This window comes from Pantherophis guttatus, chromosome 5, assembly GCF_059756535.1.
Source record: "Pantherophis guttatus breed Tessera chromosome 5, ASM5975653v1, whole genome shotgun sequence".
In the NCBI taxonomy this organism is placed as follows: Eukaryota; Metazoa; Chordata; class Lepidosauria; order Squamata; family Colubridae; genus Pantherophis; species Pantherophis guttatus.
Window position 1 is genome coordinate 83,617,574 of NC_142067.1, and position 16,880 is coordinate 83,634,453.

At 37.5% G+C, this 16,880-nt stretch overlaps 1 protein-coding gene across 3 annotated transcripts in view; it reads left to right on the plus strand.

The window, feature by feature from the left end:
- Positions 1-337: 337 nt before the first annotated feature.
- ACE2 (angiotensin converting enzyme 2) overlaps positions 338-16,880 on the plus strand; it is a 45,412-nt gene continuing 28,869 nt past the window's right edge. For 2 of the 3 annotated variants that reach the window (XM_034434902.2, XM_060686695.2), the window contains exons 1-5: positions 809-1,119; positions 10,627-10,776; positions 11,106-11,199; positions 13,670-13,813; positions 16,271-16,383. In XM_034434902.2, coding sequence (XP_034290793.1) covers positions 862-1,119; positions 10,627-10,776; positions 11,106-11,199; positions 13,670-13,813; positions 16,271-16,383 — 759 coding nt within the window. In that variant the 5' untranslated portion in view covers positions 809-861. Of the gene's footprint in view, positions 470-808; positions 1,120-10,626; positions 10,777-11,105; positions 11,200-13,669; positions 13,814-16,270; positions 16,384-16,880 lie in introns of those variants that run through there. The other variant, XM_034434910.3, reaches the window with a different exon arrangement.

The window sequence follows — 16,880 nt, forward strand, 5'->3', positions numbered from 1 at the left end:
CTTTTCTGATACAAAATAGACATTTATCCTGTAAGCATGGATAGTAAAAACAAATCACATTTAGAAAGGCAACAATGCATAGATGAAATGCCTTCCAGTAAAGGAAGATTATTATCAGCTTGCATAAGGCCATTAAAGATGAGGGGAAGGGTGAGTTGGGTTCAGCCAGCAACTTTTTCTGGGCAAAAACAACAATTATATATCTAAACTATAAGGTACTAAGACAAGGGTTTTTTGCAATCATAGTAATGATGCACAGACAGTGATTAGCTACACCACTTACAGGTAGATTAGCTCAGTTTATTTTCCTCATAAAGGAAAGCAGAAAAGTGACCTCATAAAGGAAGAGGAGGTATGGGTCTGAGGAGTCCAAGGGACCATGTCCAGAAGTGGAACTATTAAAGAAAAAGACAGAAGAAGCTGAGGAAAAAAATAGTTCGAGGGAAGTCACATGGCTGACTCTTCTAAGGTGAGGAATGCTAAAGTTCACATATTCATTTGATGCAGCTAACCGGAACTTTGGCATTAGGCCTTCTAGTCGTATCATATTGTCTAAGTCTGTTTTTAAAACCTCCAAGTTCTCATCTCAGAAAATATCGCAGGACAAATGATAACTAGCTCTATCATTGACAGGATGCTAGGGAAATATTAACTCTATGTAAAAGCCTTTCAAAAGAAAACCATAAAATGCTTACAGGTAATTATCTTTCTCCAGAAGTTAATTATTCACTTTTGCTTACTTGGCTTTAACATCCCTCCCCCCCTTTCTAGATTTTGTCCCTTTGCTGGATTAAAACTATAAAATGCCCTGTGAATAGGTTTCTTCCTCTTTTTCTATAGCCAAACACTGGATAAATACTAATGAAACAAGTACTGATCAGGAAGCCTTCTTCAAGGAGTTTTACCCATCCAGCATTTTTTGACCTAAAAGGAAATATGTTATCCTGGCTCTGCTTTACTTGGAGCCTTGTTGTTCTGGCTGTGGCCCAGGACGTAACCCAGCAGGCTGCAGAATTTTTAAAGCAATTTGATGTCCGTGCAATTGATCTGTATTATAATGCATCCATCGCTTCATGGAATTATAATACCAACCTGACAGAAGAAAATGCCAAAGTAATGGTGCGTACTGATGACGACTATTTGCTGTTTATTTAAGAAATAAATGGGAATGTAAAAGAGGATATTAAAAATTATATGGAATGGTGAATTAAATAAAAAGCTAAGTATCAGTAGAATAGATTAAAATGGCATATGCTGAATTTAACAGCATCATAAAACCTACCTGAGATTTACCTGAATTACAATTTAAGGCTAATTCCAGTCTGACAATAAATGTGGAAAAAAGTGTGTTTCCTGAAAATGAACAACTAAGGCATTAATTACTTCAGATAGAACTGCATGATTTTCTAGACCAGATTTTGTAAAACAGATGGAAGGATTTCAATTATAAAATGTTGTTATGCCTTTGTCTGACCCCTCATGGCTGAAATCAGAGACAATCTAGAAATGTTAATTTTGACATTTCCCCTAAAATATTTAAGAATCATACTGTACTAATTTTGTTTTATTCTACTGTTTTCAGTAAAATTTACACAGCAATACAATGTGACCCTCTTTCTACCTGGTATAATTAATTCATGTGAATATTCAAATATCTTAACTTGTCTTAACATATTTTAGCAAAAGCAAAACCAGTGACCCAACTGAAGAAAAACAAATGCTTCTCCCACTCTGACTGCTGTATATCCCAACAGTTGGTCACCACACTATAAAAAAGATGTTGAGACTCTAGAAAAAGTGCAGAGAAGAGCAACCAGGATGATTAGGGGACTGGACTGGAGACTAACGTATAAAGAATGATTATAGGAACTGGGCATGGCTTGTCTAGTGAAGAGAAGAACCAGGGGAGACATGATAGCAGTGTTCCAATATTTGAGGGGCTGCCATAGAGAGGAAGGGGTCAAGCTATTTTCCAGGGCACCTGAAGGCCAAACAAGGAATAATTTTTCAAACAAATAGGCTGAGACTGATTCCGGGTTTTATTATTTACTATTAATTAATTATTTGGATTAATTTATGATTTTATTGTACTTGTTTCTTAACTTGTGTTCATCGCCCTGAGTCCTTTGGGAGAATGGCAGCATATTAATACATGTAATAAATAAATAAATAAATAAATAAATAAATAAATAAATAAATAAATAAATAAATAAATAAATAATGGATGGATGGATGGAAATTGATCAAGGAGAGATTCAACCTAGAAATAAGGAGAAATTTTCTGATAGTGAAAACAATCAACCAATGGAACAGCTTGCCTTCAGACGTTGTGGGAGCTTCATCACTGGAGGCTTTCAAGAAGAGATTGGACTGCCATTTGTCAGAAATGGTGTAGGGCAGGAGTGTCAAACTTGCGTCGTCACGGAGTCGTCACGTGATGTATCAGGACTTTCCCCCTTTCGCTAAACCAGGGGGGCGGGGCCAGCATGTGACACATCTGTCCTGCGGGCCGCAAGTTTAACACCCCTGGTGTAGGGTCTCCTGCTTGGGCAGCGGGTTAAACTAGATGACCTACAAGGTACCTTCCAACTCTGTTAATTTAATCTAAAAATCTAATGTGTGATGGGAGGGAGATTTTCCTTTGTGCTGTTGGGATATACAGCAGTCAGAATGGAAGAAGCATTTGTTTTTCTTCAGTTGGATCACTGGTTTTGCTTTTGCTAAAATATGTTAAGACAAGCTGAGATATCTGAATATTCACATGAATTAATTATGCCAGGTAGAAAGAGGGTCACATCATGGAAGAAGGAAGGAATCCACTGGAACTACAGCTATTCTATCTAAACCCATAATTTATTCTATTTATTTATAAATTCATATTCTGATTTTTATTTTTATTGATATTAGCAATCCCATTAGCTTTCTATAGGTGTAATGAGCTTCAAGACATTCCACTTTGCCCTATTCTGATTCCGTCCTACTGGTAGCATATAATCTTACTGCTGTGCTCTGCCAGTACTTTTTGAGGACAGCATACAGATTGAGTGGGAGAGGGAAGTGGAAACACTTCTCAGGGTTACAGTCCAGTTAAGGCTTATCAAATGGAGGAACAAAGGTGGGCAATGATTCTTAATGTTACAAAAAAATTTCTAATGACTAGCTGGAAGAAAAACAGGATGTTCATACCTCAGAAATAGTCATCCAATGAGGAAAGATGAGTTTTGCTAACTTGTGCCTTAAATTTTGTACCTTGAGAATTTTATAATATCCATCATAAAATGTAAATTTGAGTAAGCAGATTTCCAGTCTATTTAAGCTATTTTGTTTTATTTTTATTGGAATTATGAGCCTTAACTAGGTGTTACCTAGTTACATGTACATGTGTTACCTCTCATATGTTGCCCCATATGTTGTTTTGATTATTCCAATAAAACAGCGGATGGTAGCCCAGATACAGATTGGAATGAATGTATATATGTGGGGATACTTAATTTTGAGCCTAGCTCCTTGCTTAAAATCAATCCTTTCTTTCTTTCTTTCCAGGGATTAAAAATCCCATCTCCATTGAGTCTAATCAAAGTGATACACCAAGTAGGTGACCGAAGTCAGCAAATATACAGGGGATTCAGAAAGTATTCACTTTTGTCAATTTTGTTATGCTGCAGCCTGAGTCTACAGTTGTTGAAATGCATTTTTCCTCATTAATCTACACTCAGTACCCCATAATGACAAAGTGAAAACAGAATTTTAGAAATGTCTGTAAATTTATTAAAAAGAAAGAAACTGAAATATCACATTGACATAAATATCTTTGCAACAACACATGAAATTTAGCTCCAGTGCCTTCCATTTCTCTTGATTGTTGCTGACATGTTTCTGCACCTTGAATGGAGTCGACCTGTGGTAAATTGAATTGATTGACATGATTTGGAAAGGCACACACCTCTCTATAGAAGGCCTCAGAGCTGACAATGCATACTGTAGCAGAGTAAAAGGCATTAGGTCAAAGAAACTGCCTGCAGAGCTCATAGACAGGATTATTGCAAGGCACAGATCTGGGGAAGGCTGCAATAAAATTTCTGCTGCACTGAAGGTTCCTAAGAGCACAGTGGCTCCATAATTCTCAAATGGAAGAAGTTTGACACAGGATTCTTCCAAGAACTGGTCACCTGGTCAAACTGAGCAATTAGAGGAGAAGGGCCTTTGTAGGAGAGGTGACCAAGAGATCCTGTAAGGAGATGGAACAGTTCCAGAAGGACAACCACCACTGCAGCTCTCCACCAATCTGGGCTTTATGGCTAGATGGAAGCCTCTCAGTGCAAAACACATGAAAGTACTGAAGGACTATCAGACTATAAGGAACAAGATTTTCTGGTATGATGAAACCAAGATTGAACTGTTTAGCCACAATTCTAAATGTTATGTCTGGAGGAAACCAGGCACCACTCATCACCTGCCCAATATCATCTCAACAATGAAACATGGTGGTGGCAGCATCATGCTGTGGGGGTGTTTTTCAGCAGCAGGGACTGGGAGACTAGACTGGTCAGTGTTGAGGGAAAGCTGAATGGAGGAAAATACAGGGATATCCTCAATGAAAACCTGTTCCACAATGTTCAGGACCTCAGACTGGGCCAAGGTTCACTTTCCAACATGATAATGATCCTAAGCACACTGATAAGACAACACAGGAGTGGCTAAGGGACATCTCTGAATGTCCTAGAGTGGTCCAGCCAGAGCCCTGACTTGAACCCTATTGAACATCTCTGGAGGAATCTGAAAATGGCTGTCTAACATTCAACCTGACTGAGCTTGAGAGGATTTGCAAGGAAGAATGGCTGAAAATTTCCCAGTTCAGGTGTGCAAAGCTTGTTGCATCATATCCAAAAAGACTTGATGCTGTAATTGCAGCCAAAAGTGCTTCAACAAAGTACTGAGTGAAGGGTCTGAATACTTATTCTAATGGTATATTTCAGTTTTTTCTATTTAATAAATTTACAGTCATTTCTAAAATTCTGTTTTCACTTTGTCATTATGGATACTAAGTATAGATTAATGAGAAAAAAATGCATTTCAACAACTCTAGACCAGTGGTAGGATTCAGCTGGTTCTGTCCAGATCGTGCGAACTGGTAGCGGTGACTAAGGGAGGTTCCTTCCACCCGGCTGGATGTAATGTGTGACTACTGCGCATGTACAGAAGGCCGTGCGCATTTGCAGAGGTGGTGTGTGCAATCGTAGCGAGAGAGTGTGCGCGCACGCTCACATTTGTGAACCGGTAGGGAAGGTAAGTGAATCCCACCTCTGCTGTAGACTCAGGCTGCAGCATAACAAAATTGACAAAACTGAAGAGGGTTTGAATACTTTCTGAATGCCCTGTATATTTGCTGACTTCAGTCACCTACCTAATGTATCACTTTGATTCCATTGTTATAGAAATTCTCTATTTATGGAAATAGACATCAAATGACATGTGTATATGAAAAGTTTCAAATTATGTAAATGATCATGATGTAAATTTTACATTTATCAATTTCAGCAGTTAAGCCAACACATTTTTTCCTGCTTGATCTTAAGGTAACTAATTATCATAATTAATAATTATCAATTATTACCTTCTCCAATCCATTACCTTCCAGATGTGCTGGGTGGCAGTTTTCATTATCTTTAACCAGCATGGTCATTGGCCAGAATAATGGACATGAAATCTAGACCAATTGTATGGTCTCAAATTACAAATTAAAATACATACAGACAAGCTAAGACAGCAGCATCATGAGTTACTAAAAAATAGCTAAAATAATTTTCTTTATCTCAAAGGTTTTTTCCCAAAAGGTAACTAGACTTTTTTGGTTTTTTCACTGAAAACATTTTGCTTCTCATCCAAGTAGCTTTTTCAGTTCAATGAAATCAGGAAAGTCCAGTTGCTTTTTGTACACAATTTTCTTTAAATTGGGGGTTTCTACTGTCTAAATACCTTTTTAAATTTTGGGATTTATTTTCATTAAATTTTTAATTAACATTTAATCTAATTAATTTTTTAAATTAATAACATTTAGTGTGTTGTTAGTTGTGACCTACCGATGGAGGTAGTATCTAGCTGACTTTGGTTGGATCTGATTAATACTTGGTAGGATATCCCCAAGAAATAATAATATTTTATGCAGGACCAAAAAATTGAAAGAATATTCATCTTATATTTTATACTATAATCTATGTTAGAGTACATTAATATTATCTAGTGCTCTGTGTATGTTTTATTCCCAGACTTCTTATCACTATCAATTAAAATACTTTACATATCTATACAAACTCCTTAATCGCTGTTAACAGTCTTTTTGGTTCCTCATTACCAGTAGTATGCATCACAATACTTCATGAGTCTCTGGACTAGTGGGATGCAGGGAGCACTATATTGGCTTATAAAGAAGCCCTAAATAGTAAACCTAATTATTGTAGAAAAAACATGAACATTCTTGGGGTAAAAACCAGTTATGGTTGTGTTCCAAGCTTCCTCGCCAATATATGCCAAGATCCTTACCACTCTGATCAGCCTATACTATCATCAAGGGTTGCTGCATATGGCATGATTCAAACTAAGGCTGGTAATTAGTCTGTATCTTCTCTCTCTCTTTCTCTCTCTCCCTCTCCCTCTCCCTCTCTCTTTCTCTCTTTTTTTTACTGAAAAGCATGATGTGAATTATAAATGTGCATCTGATTTATACATGTAGATGATGTCATGTTGTTGATTGAAAATATTATTATTATTATTATTATTATTATTATTATTATTATTATTATTATTATTATTATATAATAATACAGAACAACAGAGTTGAAAAGGACCTTGAGGGTCTTCTAATCCAACCACCTGCACAAGCAGGAGACCCCATACCCGTGATGGCGAACCTATAGCACGCATGCCACAGGTGGCACGTGGAGCCATATCTGTGGACCGTGAGCGTTGCCCTAGCTCAGCTCCAGTATGCATGTGCGCACCAGCCAGCTGATTTTGGGGCCTTCTGGGCCCACTGTAAGTCAAGAAACGGGCCGTTTCCAGCCTCCGGATAATCTCCGGGGAGTGGGGAAGGCCATTTTCGCCCTCCTCAGGCTCCAAGAAAGACTCTGGAGCCTGGGGAGAGCGAAAAATGGGCCTACCGGGCCCACTGTGCCATTATGTGCCAAAAGCGGGGGGAGCACAGGGGTCACGTGTGCATAGGTGGGAAGGCACACTGAATTATGGGTGTGGGCACTGTTCTGCCCCTGTACCACGCACACACCCAGCCAGCCAGCCGAGGGTTAAATAAACTCTTCAAACACTCAACGTCAGTGATAAGGAACTTGGCAGCAACTCCGTGGCTGCCTGCCAAGAACTTTTACTCCGATAACACAGACAAAAATACACACAGTTTGAATAGTCCAGTTTGTAATTAAATCCACAGCAAATAGGTGTTGTGTCCGAAGGTGCAAAGTGCCTCGCCAGAGATTAGCTTTGTCTGTCACAGAGTCCAAATGGCCACCACACTCCCTTTTATAGCCTGTGGGGTGTGGTCCAGTGACTCAGCTTAATCTCTGGCACGCCTCCTTTTCTGCTGCGCCCACTTGTCTCACCGACGCTGGCGTGGGTGCAACCACAATGTTTCTTCGTCACTATCCGACGGCTCGGAAACACCTGGCTCCTGGCCAATCTCTTCTCCTTCGGGAGACACCTGAGGCATTGCCAGAGAGGAGGGTCCTGGAGAGGGAGGCCTGGCTGTCTCCTCTCCTTCATGTTCGGAGCCTTCTTCCTCCGATAAGATAGGCTCGGAGGACGGAGCCACAAAAGGCACGCATGTGCATGACCCCCCTGATGACCCCTGCTTTTGGCACGCAATGGCAAAAAGGTTAATCATCACTGCCCTATACCATTCCAGACAAGTGGCTGTCGAATCTCTTCTTAAAAGCTTCCAGTGATGGAGCGTCCACAACTTCTGAAGGCAAGCCATTCCACTGGTTAATTGTTCTCACTGCTAGGAAATTTCTCCTTAGTTCTATGTTGCTTCTCTCCTTGATTATTTTCCATCCATTGTTCCTTGTTTTGCCTTCTGGTGCTTTGGGAAATAGGTTGGCACCCTCTTCTTTATGGCAGCCCCTCAAATATTGGACCACTATTATCATGTCACCCTTAATTCTTCTTTTCACTAGACTAGACAAGTCCAATTCCTTCAACTATTCTTTATATGTTTTAGCCTCCAACCCCCAATCACCTTTGTAGCTCTTTTCTGCAGTCTTTCCAAAATCTGCATTTTAAAAATAATACGGTGACCAAAACTGGATGCAGTATTCTAAATGTGATCTTATTAAGGCTTTATAAAGGTACTAACACTTCACATGATCTTGATTCTATCCCTCTGTTAATACAACCTAGGATTGTTGGCTTTATTGGCTGATGCCCCACACTGCTGCCTCATTTTTAAATGATTGTCCACTAGGACTCCAAGATCCCTTTCAGAGTTACTACTATTAAGCCAGGTTTCCCCTAATATGTACATGTACATTTGATATTTCTTGCCTAGGTGTAAAACCTTATTTTTCTCTACATTGAATTTCATTTTGTTAGCTAGGGCCCAGTGTTTGTCTGTCGAGATCCATCTGGATCTTGAGCCTATAGTTGAATGATATGCATGAATATTATACAAAATGCATATGCAGTTTAAAGATTAAAGTATCAAACTCCAAAGTAATTGTGTTTGACAGGAAAAATGGAGTGAACAATTATAATTAGAGTAAGTAGATAAATTTGTGTGGCTTGGTAGAATGATTATGATGATTTAAAAAATCTGGATAAATTTTAAAATGTAAATGCAGGTGGAAAGCTGCTGTGGCCTATTTTGAAGAATGAGTGTTTGTCAAAAGAATTAAACATGCCTGGGTATAGTAGAATGTATCTGCCCACATTATTATATGGAAATTAAAGTTGTATTTGTCAAGAGAAGTATAAAAGGGAGTTTTATATGGTCAGAGTGGGATAATTAAATGTGTGTTCTAAAACAAAAAGAGATAGGGTTAAAAAATGAATGGGTGATGAATGATAGTAGTGAGTGGCTGGTATGAAAGAAGTCAAATTGAATGAAAATTAAACTGTAAAAATGGGTCTATAAAAGAAAAGTGAATGGGGTCATGATGAAAAGGAAGACCAAGATGGCCTTGGTTGGAAGGAGGTGATAGGTTCATCAAAAGAAGAGAAACAATATATAAAGTGACATATGGACATAATGAAAGCAAGAATGCTTTGCAAGGACAGAAATGCAAAGTATAGTGCAGTATAGTAAATTGCAGTATAGTAATGAAGAAGAAATGCAGTATAGTAAATTGTGTGACTATGCACCATTGTACAGCTATATTTCATTTTCTTATAGCAATAGCACTTAGACTTATATTCTGCTTAATAGTGCTTTACAGCCCTCTCTAAACAGTTTATAATATCAGCATATTGCCCCAACAATCTGGGACCTCATTTTACCGACCTCAGAAGGATGGAAGGCTGAGTCAACCTTGAGCCCCATCAGGATTGAACTGCTGGCAGTCAGCAGAATTAGCCTGCAATACTGCATTCTAACCACTATGCCATCATGGCTCTTATACTTTTGAACTCTTTAATTATTATTTCATACTCCGTTAACATTGCTTAACCTGAAAGGGAATAACTTGCTTGTTTGTTTATTTATTCATATACTTTTTTTATCTGCCCATCATAACAAGTGACTATGGGCAGGATATATAAAACATAAAAACAAATTAAAAGCAATTAAAATAATATTTAAAAATATATGGGATTGCTGAGTAGAACTATTGTCATAGATGGTAATACAGCCAAGAAATAGGGCCTTTGATGCATTTAGGGCCCTAGTCCCAGGAACACAACCAAATCTTCCTGGCCTTACAAAAGGCCAGCAGAATCAAGGTCATCTTGATCTCTGGAGGGAGGGCCAGGGCTACAGCAGATAAGGCACATCCCCTGATCCCTGCCAGCTGACATTCCTTAACTGACAGGTCTAGAGCATGCCCAGCCTGCCTACTGAATTGGATGGGTAGTAGAATATGTATACATTTATGTACTTCAAACATACCTACCATCAGGTAGTGGCCGGGGGGGGGGGGGAGAACTTTCATTAATCTTAGTGTTTTCCTTTAAAAAGAAATCAGTTTTGAAAATTGATTGGAAATCTTACAATTTCTTTTCCATTTCTATAGTGTTTTCCTAGATGCTCTCTAGTATTTAGTTAGTTGTATAGGAAGTACTACAGAAGAAGCATAGACTGAATATGATTTTTATTGGAAAAATGAAAAAAAAAATGAAGAATGCCATATACCATGTACATTTTCAAAAAACAAGCAAGTTCTTTCCCTTAGTACCAGCAGATTTATGGAAATGTTTTTAAATTGCAAATCTACACTTACAACTGGCAGGGCAGAAATCTATTCTGCAAACCTGGCCATGAAACAGATTTGCATCAACTTTCAAATCCTTAATGTATTGCATGTAATTAAAAAGAGACAGGAAAAGTGGGGAAAAAATTCTGAATCCTCAGTTCAGTTCTGAATGAGCCTGATAGAAAAACTCAAAATTCTAATATATTTTTTTCAGCATGAAAAAGACAACATATTCTCCAAATTTTATGAAGAAGCCTCCAGGAATGCTAGCATGTTCAATGTGAATCAGATTACTAATGAAACCATCAAGCTCCAGATTCGTTTGCTCCAGAATGGATCAACAGATTCATCTACAAAAGACCAAGTATGTTGCCAAGTATCATAGATGACTTCTATGCTAAATTCAACCTAGGTATTATGTACCAAATGATTTCTGTTCTTCCTTCATTCCGGTAAGGCATACATAGTGGTAGTAATAATATCAGCTGCAGCATCACCCCAAATTAATCCATGCAGGATGAAGGCCTCTTCTTGAATGTTATGGACTATAATCTACCACACTGTTGAATGAGGGTTGGTAGATAGATGTTCGCCCTTATCTGTATCTGTCTTCGCTGTCCCTGCTGTTTTTGAATAAAAGAAATACTGTTTTATGCTTCTTTCAAACAAAGCTTCTTCTCATTTAAATTACAGCTGGATACTGTTTTACGTAAAATGAGTACCTTGTACAGCACTGGGACAGTGTGCAAGCAAGATGATCATTTTAATTGTTTGCCCTTAGAACCAGGTAAGATCTATAAATAAGTACCAGTATCTTTTGTCAGGTTATCTGAGGGACCATCTCTCTCTGATTACATCAGCCTACCTCATCAGGTCTGGCAAACTAGGGGATTATATCTGGTGGGTCCCAGAAGATAAGCCTACTCTGCCATGGTGTCTGCCATGTGGAATCTTCTCCTGGAAGTGAAATTAACTACATCCCTTTTAACATTCCACAAATACTTCAAGGCACTGTTGTTAGGTCCAGGGATCTCTGGGACTAGGGAGATTTTGCAATCTCCCTAGTCCCAGAGATCCCTGGATCTGATTTTGCAATGGCTCCCTTACTGTAGTTAATATTATTAACTGTTTCTTGTGTCTTTTTTATAGTTAAATTTTAATTGTGACTTTTTATGTATTTATTTTAATTTATTGATAAATGCTGCCCAAATTAACTTTCATATCAGATGAGAAGCTACACATATATGGTAAATAAATAAATCTTACACAATCTTCAGCTTGTACATTCATTGTTAAGTGTCAAAACAGAAAAAAATGGGTTTGTTTGGATATTTTTGTTTATTATAGCCCCTGTTTCTTAATGGCACTATTAGCATTATGTTTCATGCTAAACTAAAACAATCCGTGGCGTGTGTGTGTGTGTGTGTGTGTGTGTGTGTGTACACTTATACACCCATTATATTAATCTCGTTTAGATAAGCAGCATTTTTCAAAGTGTGCAGATAGAATAAGTAGCAGCAAGAAAAACAAAGTAAATGTAGAAATTTTAAGAGAAAATAGAAAAATAAAGAAAATCTAAGAGGCCTTTCCCTCAATTTATTTATTTGATCAGAACTCATGCCTACAGGAAGAGATTATAAACTGTATCTTATATATTCAGTTTTGGGTCAAATGGAGGGAAAGGAACTGGGCATTTCATCAATGATCTATCTGAACACAGCATTGTACATGTTACAAGCATGTAAACATCATTTAAGGCTCTTTTTTCTGAAGTATTTGAACAATTGGGATTCCACCACTAATACTATATGCCAATCCACATTTTAAGTCATGCTCTGGATGATTGTTGGGAAGGCTGAAAAATGCTCATACTAGAATTAGAAAAAGAGGATGGTGTATGATTATAGGACAAAGAGGAACTAGTGCAGAGCCCTACTTCTAAATCAGTGGCTCCAACCGGATGACAAGTGACCAAATTGCCAGAGATCCTTGCTTTTCAGTTGCTACTAGTAAATGTCAGATTTGTATGAAATAAGACAGCATCCATTTATAATATGCTGGTGAACAAATATGCAGACCTAGCAAGTGTCAGTGGGACCTGGTTAGACTAATTACAGGTCTGTCCTCTCAGATTTCAGGGCCCGGATCAGGTGTTAACATTAAAGTTTAGAAAGTGGGTAATTGGTAATTTTTGAGATTCTAACAATTGTGACAAGCACTGCTCCAAGAGTTTTTTTGGGGTTGGAGGAGGGAACTGGACTGTATAGATAAATTCAGATTGTTCCTTTTGTACACTCTTCTTAGCTGTCCAGTAGTGGCTTATCATGAGATCTTGGCTGGGATAGGAGTTCCCAAAATCTTAAGTGATTTCAACATCCATGTCCCAGGGGAGAGTTTAGTGCGGCTTGTAAAATCATGACCATGAAGTGATTACAGCCCAAAGATACATGGATGAGCATGCACTGTATCTCGTCTTGACTTCAGAGCAAATGAGATACGATATGGAAGTGATTAGTAGCTCTGTTTAGGGTTATCTGGACACTAATGGAGAAAAATGGGCAAAATACAGCATCTGGAGATATGTTGGGTAAGAGTGTATGTGTGTTTGTACAATTGCCTGTATTAATGATGAGTAGATGTCAATTGATGAGTAGGTGTCAATTGAATAGAATCCACAGAATGTACAAGGTAAGATGATCTATAAAATGATCTAATATTCTTTTGTGCTTGCATGGACTAAAGAAGTTGGCCAAACCCTGCCCATTTGATTCCGACCTCTTAGGCAGGCCTGATAAGAATCTCTTCTCCATCCAAACTTCATAAGAGTCAGATAGTTTTATGAAATATGTTACCCTATTAGGTCAAATGGCACCTTCCCTTCTTGTATTCAGAAAAATTGTGAAAACCTTCCCTTTTTAATGAGCTTTCAGCTACAAATGATTGACACACAGATGTGCCTCTATTTGTGTATATCTACTTTGTATTACTAATTTATTTTTTTGTATTGTTTCTGGTTTGTTTCATTTTGCTGTATGTCACCCCAAAGCGGGGGTGTCAAACTGGCGGCCTGCGGGCTGGATGCATCACACACAGGCCACGCCCACCCCAGCTCCTCAAAGGGGGAAAAAATCTTGAAACATGGCAACATGATGCGGCGAGTGATACCCATGTCCCAAGCATAAGACTGGTGCTGTTAATGAGGAAACGAACAAACAAATAAATAAATAATAGGATCTAACCTGATTTTATGGTGACAGGTTTGGATCACATAATGGAAAACAACTGGAATTACTCAGAGAGATTGTGGGCCTGGGAAGGCTGGAGAGCTGATGTTGGCAAGAAGATGAGGCCTTTATATGAAAGTTATGTTGAACTGAAAAATAAATATGCAAGACTGAGGGGTAAGTTACAATATCAAAGTTTATCAGCATGAATATATTTTTCTCCTCTTGAAGATGATATTTTTGAGTCTTTTGTATTTTATAAAGCTATTTTTTCATGAGAATTACTTCTTTAATATACATGGCTGATGTATATGCTGCTACATACATGGCAAAATGCTGCTAAAGTGGAATATTATGAATTTTCTTAAAACCAGCACCCTCAATTTATTTTGTACCTTAACCTTCATCGTCCACAGTCAGTGTTATGGTGGAGAAGTATTCAGGAATATTAATTCATTGAAGTAGTATAATTTCTGCATTAATAATCAACATAAGTGTACCCAGCTTGGGGAAAATTGGTCAATGAATATCTAACAATCCACCTTGTGATGTTAATAGAGAAAGGGGAAAAAAGGAAATATTGTTTGCACTAATAATTCATAGCTGATTTTTATATCAAACTTATAATTTGATAATGGGGCTCCCCTTGAGGAGCACCCAGAGGCTCCAGCTGGTCCAGAATGCGGCCACGTGGGTGATTGTGGGGGCAACATGGCGCTCCCATTTAACACCTCTCCTGCATGAGCTGCACTGTCTTCCGGTGGTCTTCCGGGTGCGCTTCAAGGTATTGGTTCTCACCTTTAAAGCGCTCCATGGCTTAGGGCCTGGGTATCTATGAGACCACCTTCTGCCACAGATAACCTCTCACAGAGAGTGTCTCCTCAGGGTGCCGTCAGTCAAGCAATGTCGACCGGCGGCCCCCAGGGGGAGAGCCTTTTCAGTGGGAGCACCCGCCCTCTGGAACGAGCTACCCCCAGGGATACGACTGATCCCGGACCTTCGTACTTTCCGCCGAGCCTTGAAGACTTTTCTATTTCAGCAAGCCGGGCTGGCTTAAAAAATTTTAACTGGTTAATTTTATGGGTAAGGGGTTTTAAATTGGGGAAGCCAAATTAATTTAATCATGTTTTAAATTATTTTAATTTTCATATTGTATGTATTTTAATCTTGGCTGTTCACCGCCCTGAGTCCTTCGGGAGAAGGGCGGTATAAAAATTTAAATAATAATAATAATAATAATAATAATAATAATAATAATAATAATAATAATAATAATAATAATAATAATAATAATAATAATAATAATAATAATATTTAATAAAAATCTTTAAAAAATTTAAAAGTGACGTTAGCACTATAACTAATGTGGAGTGCCCTAGAAGCAGGGAAACTCAACTTCTAGCCTATAGAGCTATAGAAGTTCACTGGTTGACTTTATCCCAATCACACTCAGTGTGAGCCACTTCATAGGGTTATTTTTGAGGAAGAAAATAAAACAATGCACTTTCTACACCACTTGGACTCCTGTAGAAAAGGGAGTATAAACATAAATTAATAAAATGCTAAAGCATTGGGTGTCAATTAAACATAATAGAAAAAAGAAAAAAAAACAGTAAAAAAAGGAAGAAATATATATACAAGAATTTCAGTAAATGAATATCATATTCCAACAGAATAGCTCATACATAATCTACATCTCTGAAAAACCTGTTCATAAATTACAAGTAATATTAGATAGCTAATACACTGAGTTTAAAAAATAGGGTAAAAACACATCTTCCTAATATTGAAAAACAATTGTTCTCTTTCTTTTAAACAAGGTCAGGGAGAAATTATTTCTTTTGTTCACTCATCAGTTCTATGTAATACCATTGAAAAATAATATGGAAATCCACAAATATTAAATCTCAAAGTCAAATTAATATGTATAAATATTATTTTTGTATTTGCACAGTGAAGTTACATGCAAGTACATAAAGAATAGAGTTTTACACATTTCATTATTCTGACAAATTCATAGTTTGCCATTCAGTTTACTGAAACTGTCTCTAGAAGTGCAGTCTATTCAATATCCCAAGGATTCAGAATATTCCCTTTCTGAGGTTGATAGAGAAGATGGAAATCTTTCTTCTTTTTGTAGCTTGTTCCATTTATACATGATGAAATGCTTCTAATCTAATCTAATTATTAACCAAAGTATTAACCATCCACCATTACTCTTTAATTCATCAATCTGATGTATAACATTAACTATGAATTATTAGTTGTAATAAGGCTTCATTCTCTATATTTGTTCCTCCCTGTCCATAATAGTACATAATGAAATGGTAAAATGATCACTATTCAATCTGCCCAACCTAGATGCATTCCAGTTGTGTGGATTTAAACTCCTAGAATTGTCAGCATTGGCCATAATGGCTGGAGAATTTTAGGAGCTGATGTCTAAACAGCATCCAGGTTAAAGTAGGTTATTTGTTATGACATTAGCCTTTCCCTTCCTGATGTTGGGCTACAGTTTCTATAAAAGCCAGTTACCATTATTCACCAGAGGATTTTACCATGGCTAATATTAACTTTAAAATGCATTGTTCTAGAAATTAATGTCATGATGAGCGACAGACATTTGTTTTTCAGGCTATGCTGACTATGGAGATTATTGGAGAGCAAATTATGAAGTAGATCTTCCACAGGAGTTTCAATACCAACGTGCACAGCTGATTACTGATGTGGAAAATACATTTAAGCAAGTAAGATTTAGCTTCAAATATTTTGCTTTACTGCACCAAGGCAAAACTATTTTTATGGCAATAAACAAAATTGCTCATATGGGTGTTGCAGTTGATGAATAAATAAATAATTGATAAATAAATTAACCAGTCCTTGAGTTAAGAAAACAGCATACCAGCAGGCTGTGATTGTCACAATGGTAACAATTGGCTATTGGTGCAGTCCTTATTTACAATGTCCATAATACATTAGATTGTAGATTTCATCGACTTTGATTGAATCATCCTGCATAACATCTTACCAGTCAGTAACAGAACATCTAGATATCACATGCGCTGGCATAAGAAAATGAGGCAACTTGACAGATGCAGACTACCATGAAATGACATTTTAATATTGATGTCACCGTTGGAGAAAAAAATCTATTGTCACCATCTTTGTAGATTGTAGATATACCACAGGGGTTTTTTACAGTATACATTTCACATGGTTTTATGAACAGTATAATAGAGTTTGT